General features: G+C 38.9%; 1 protein-coding gene across 2 annotated transcripts in view; it reads left to right on the forward strand.

Annotated features, from left to right (window-relative positions):
• Positions 1 to 5,000, forward strand: part of LOC138026309 (uncharacterized) — a 19,169-nt gene that overhangs the window by 12,997 nt on the left and 1,172 nt on the right. The window contains exon 2 of one of the 2 annotated variants that reach the window (XM_068873606.1): positions 3,796 to 5,000. This exon is cut by the window's right edge and continues 1,172 nt beyond it. In XM_068873606.1, the coding sequence (XP_068729707.1) occupies positions 3,796 to 4,794 (999 nt within the window). In that variant the 3' untranslated portion in view covers positions 4,795 to 5,000. The remainder of the gene's footprint in view (positions 1 to 3,795) is intronic. The other variant, XM_068873613.1, reaches the window with a different exon arrangement.

Raw genomic sequence — 5,000 nt, forward strand, 5'->3', positions numbered from 1 at the left:
TGAGAATTTTTTTATTTCTTCATATTTTGTAGATAGTAAGTAAAGTAAGTGATTCATGATTTAAAAAATAGGGGTCACCGATGATCTGAACGAGTAAAATCGATGTGATTTTGCAAAGCTCATGGAAAAGTTCGTTTGTCACGCTTTTGCGTGACCTGTCGGGCAAGGACTGGAACCCCAGAGAGGATCGATCGTTGAAGAGATGAACGGTTTTTACCGAAAAAAAAAACCTTTTTCGAGCATAGCAACGACGTTTTAAGCAGGGGTCATCTTCATTTGGTTGGTGTTTTGTATAATATCTCCCCATTGCCGTCATGCTCATCCTCTGGAGTGTGTTTTTTGTGAAATTCAATCGCTGATAGTTTCCACGCAGGTCCGCACTATTCAAGCGGACGAGGACGAAAATACTGCTCAATTTTCACGAAAGTAAAGGAAAAGAACTTTAAAAACATGCATTCACTTTGAACTTAAGTTCGTTGGGTAATAAAAACATTAAAAAGAAATAGCCCCATTAAATTTACGCAACGGTTCGTCCACGACTTTTCCAAACTTTCAGCCACTAGTCTACTCGATCAGCTACCTTTTCCAGAGCTTTTCCATCCTCACGCTCACTTCTCTTTGAAGTTTCATGATGATTCGGAAATAAATGTGCCATTCTTTTGCCGGCCTGTAATTTTTTCCTCGGCGTTTTTGTCGCCATGTTATTTTAACTGATGCTTGAAAAATTTGTATGAAAGTCAAGTAGACTAGTGCACGACTGATAAAACCTCGCGAATATCAGTCGTGCAGTAGTCTACTTGACTTTCATAAATATTTTAAATCAATTTTGACTGATCACGATCTTCTCTGATCCAACGCTGTGCAAGACTTACCGTCCACGGTTTTTGCAAAGGTTTTAAAACCTCAACTTCACTAATGCTCAAAGTAATGCGTGACATATTACAGTCGCGTTACATGCGCAGTAACGTTGCGCACAAACAATTAGCGCGAACGTCCTTAAGCGTGTACTCTGAGCTTCTGACAGCTTTCCAAGACCAATGTTCGCTGAACTTAATCGGAGGACGGCAAAATATGCGACTTGCAGTCAGGAACATACGACCAAAAATTCTATTTTAACGCTCAAAAATGCGAACTAAGCAAGGTACAGATTTTGTTAGGCTTCATTATGCAAAACAAATATTGACGCAAAAGTAAATAAATATTGATATGTTGTTTTTAAGGAGAGCAGGAGGAACTTTTAGGAAGTGTCGATCGAGAATAAAACAATATTGGGTAAAGGACATGAGTCCTAGTCGCAGCAGGGAAGTTTGGAAATACTAAAGAATATAAATTAAGTAAATTCTCCCCATCGGAGCTAAATTCAATATCCTTGAGGTATGCACATTTGTGACTACCAAGAAAAAAAAAGACACCAGACTGGTTTTAAGACGTGTTATGCCTTCGGCATTCCAAGTAAAACACTGTGAGCCCCAAAATTATGTAAGGCACAAAATGTCACTCCTTGCACACGTACATACATACATACATGCATGCATGCATGCATGCATGCATGCATACATACAGACATACATACATACATACATACATACATACGTAGTTTATTCACGATGCAAAAGCCTAAGTTACAAAAGACGTCCTGAAGGGGAAGCAAAGAGGTGATCCCTATGATAATACTTCCCAACATAAAAAGCTATAAAACACTGAAAACAAGCAAAAAGTATTTTGGATTTCTTGAAAAGGAAAAACTAGAGGTCGACCAAATGAAGTTTCCTTGAAAAAAGTATAAAACATACAAACTACGTACAATAAATATATAAAACATGGAATTGAAAATTATTTACAAAAGAATTCCGTACTGATGATCAATAAAAGCGACAGTCATAGTTAGCTAATGAATATTTAAAAAGCGCTTCAGCGCACTCTTAAAACGGCTCAGGCTCCCAGCCTCAACAATGGACCCTGGTAAGCTATTCCAGTTCCGCACATGCAATTCGAACGGAAAAAGAGTATTTATATGGATTGCATTTAGCTGGCTTAACGTATAGCTTATACCGGTGGTTTGCACGGGTTGAATTGCACTTGGTAAACTCAAAGAGATCGTCAAAGTTTAACTTGTTTATACCAATACGATCTTATAACATTCAACTAAAGAAAGATATATTAATCTACGAGTTTGGAGTGTAGGCCACTTCATCTCCCCACGTTTTTGCCCAAGAGCAAGCCGGGAAGCTCTTCGCTGAACTTTTTCTAACGATAGTATATCCTTAGATAAGTATGGATTCCAGACTGGGGCAGCTTATTCAAGAACTGGGCGCACAAGATATTTGTATAACGTACAAAATGCATCCCGATTTGACAAGCCTACTGTTCTGTGAATCAAGCTCAACAATTTGTTGGCTTTATTAACGGTCACATTGACATGTTCACTCCAAGATAAATCCGAAGAGACTATGACACCCAGGTCCTCTGTATATTTTGGTGTCATCAGCAAACATTCTCAAAGTAGAGGAGATATTAGAGGATATATCATAAACATCCCTGTTTCCTACATGCAAATCAGCTCTTGTAGGTGCGGTTTTACGTAATGCAAAAGCTCTGTTTGAAGCACTTCAACACGTCTTCTTATTGTTTCGTATCATCTTCTATTATATAAACACCACTGAAATACCAAGTGAGATTTCGCCCGAAAACATGATATTTTCACACGTGAAGATAACATGTTATCTTCACACGTGAAAGAATCACTGTTGCTATGGTTACATATAAAAACGCGCCTTTCGATGCCTTTCGTGAAATGATTTAGTATTTCATTGGTGTTCATATAATAAATAGAATATTACATGGCCGCTTGGAGATACGAAATTCTCAACACTCGAAGAGAAATTTCGTCTCTTCGCGCGGTCTTGTAATATCCAGTATATCGGTTTCCGTATTCAAACATTTATGCATTCACTCTCAACAGGCCAAAATACGACAAATCAACAAGTCAATTGATATCCATGTCAGGAACCCATGACCCGTCCATGTATAATAACTGGAACTAATCCTAACCTGACCCTAATTTTCTCTAGGCTTAATTTAGGCTCCAAAAAAGTTTCTTCAATTCATCTGAGTGCGTATTCAACCTAGGTAAAATAATGATCACCACTTTTACGTGGGTAAAAAACGGATTCAACCTGAGAACGGATTTTACCGGCAACATTGACCCTTTCTAAACACCATATTGAAGAGAGAAGATTATGGAACGTGTACCATCGACAGAATTTCTTTTATAGTTGGGTTCTTCACACATGACTAGTAAATGCGATTTCTATAGTGTACCGTATTTTAAAGACAGCGTTAATCGGTATTAAATAATTAAAAGTACATGTACAATTCTTTCACTGATAATCTGGCGGATGCGTAGGGGATTATAAGTAAAAAGATCGAAAAATTCGTTTGCATCCTTGATATCAAAGTTCTCTTTTTGTGGAGTCTTTTGTATTCACCTCAATCGCGATGGTTCTTAAAAGGTGTTGTGTTCTACGTTTAGGTATGTCAATGGTTGCGATTAAACTGTAAAACTTCTTCAAGTTATAGCATTGAGTTAGCAACCGGACGCTGTCACGGTCATGGCTATTTAAAAAGGCAATTCAAGTTAAACAGGACAGTTACTAATGCCATTTAAGTAAAAAAGGCACTTTATTGGATCTCTGCCAAACTGAGTGGCCTTGATTGGTTTACAGAGGGTAAGGGACTACAAAAAGTTACTTTCATTGCTTGACTGGAAACTGATTCTTTTATTTTAACTCATAGAAGACAGAGATTGGAGAAATGAAGCAAAACACGATGGAGGAAGTCAAGTTACTTGAAGACCAACTGAGGGAGATGCCAGTCGACATGCGTCTTTTTTCCCTCACGTTGAGGTCTCTCTACGCGGAAAACTCAGTGGGCACGAGAAACGAAACTGCCATAAAATTTCGAAAACTTCGCGATGACACAAGAAACGACGCCATGGTGTACCTCAAATGCATTCTGCCGCTCTCCACCAAGTTTGTGGCATGCATAAGCGATTACTTCGAGTACTATGAGACACTGCAATATGATGAATGGTGTACCATGCTCCCAGACATCCTTAAAGAAACCATAGGCTACAAAGAGCTATGTAATACCATTCTGAAGATGCATGAACACATCTTGACCCCTCTTAAGAAAAGGCAAGATGAAGCCAGTGTCTTGATCACGGAGTTTAAAGACCTAAGTGAGGAGTATGAAAAGAGAAGGGAAAGACTGGGGGTCTCATCTAGTAGAAAGAGAGACTGGGCGTTGTACCTTGCCTTTATCCCACGCATAGGCAACATTGTATCTAAAGTGTTACTGATGATCGCTGATGAAGATTTGGCACAGGCATTGGCCAATAAAAAACAATGCCAAATTAATCAAGCCGCTTCAATGGCAGTGAGTGGAGCCCTTATTCCTGCTCTTCAGAACCTTATTAATGCGATACAACAGGCGGCGGGTTTTTTCTCCTCGATGGAACAGGAACTGATGAGGTTTGAGGAAAAAGCTCAAAACGATCCAATGCAGTTTCACTTCAGAGTAATGAAAACTCGAGCCAAAGGTATGAAATCAATTTGCCAAAACTTCTATTCAGTCATACCAGAAGTGAGGACCGATTTCTTAGCAATTCCGACGTCTGGAACTGACCAGAATTACGTGGACGAATGGCTGGAGAAACAGAAGAAAACGATTGAAGAGAATTGTAAGGTCCCTCGACTTGCCAAAAAGCTAGTGGAAGCCATTACTCAACACTAAAAGTGCCATCCCTATTCGAAGTCCAAAGTGCAACGTTTTGTCGGGACGAACAAAGTCAGCGTGAAACTTGTGTGTATTTTTTACGAAGTGGACAATCTTCTGATCAACGTATAGTTGACATCATATTGTTTTAGACAACTCTTGATTTAGTTAATAAATACCAGTATCTACATAAAAAAAAAGTAAAGTCGGCAATATTGACGCCA

This window comes from Montipora capricornis, chromosome 2, assembly GCF_036669925.1.
Source record: "Montipora capricornis isolate CH-2021 chromosome 2, ASM3666992v2, whole genome shotgun sequence".
In the NCBI taxonomy this organism is placed as follows: Eukaryota; Metazoa; Cnidaria; class Anthozoa; order Scleractinia; family Acroporidae; genus Montipora; species Montipora capricornis.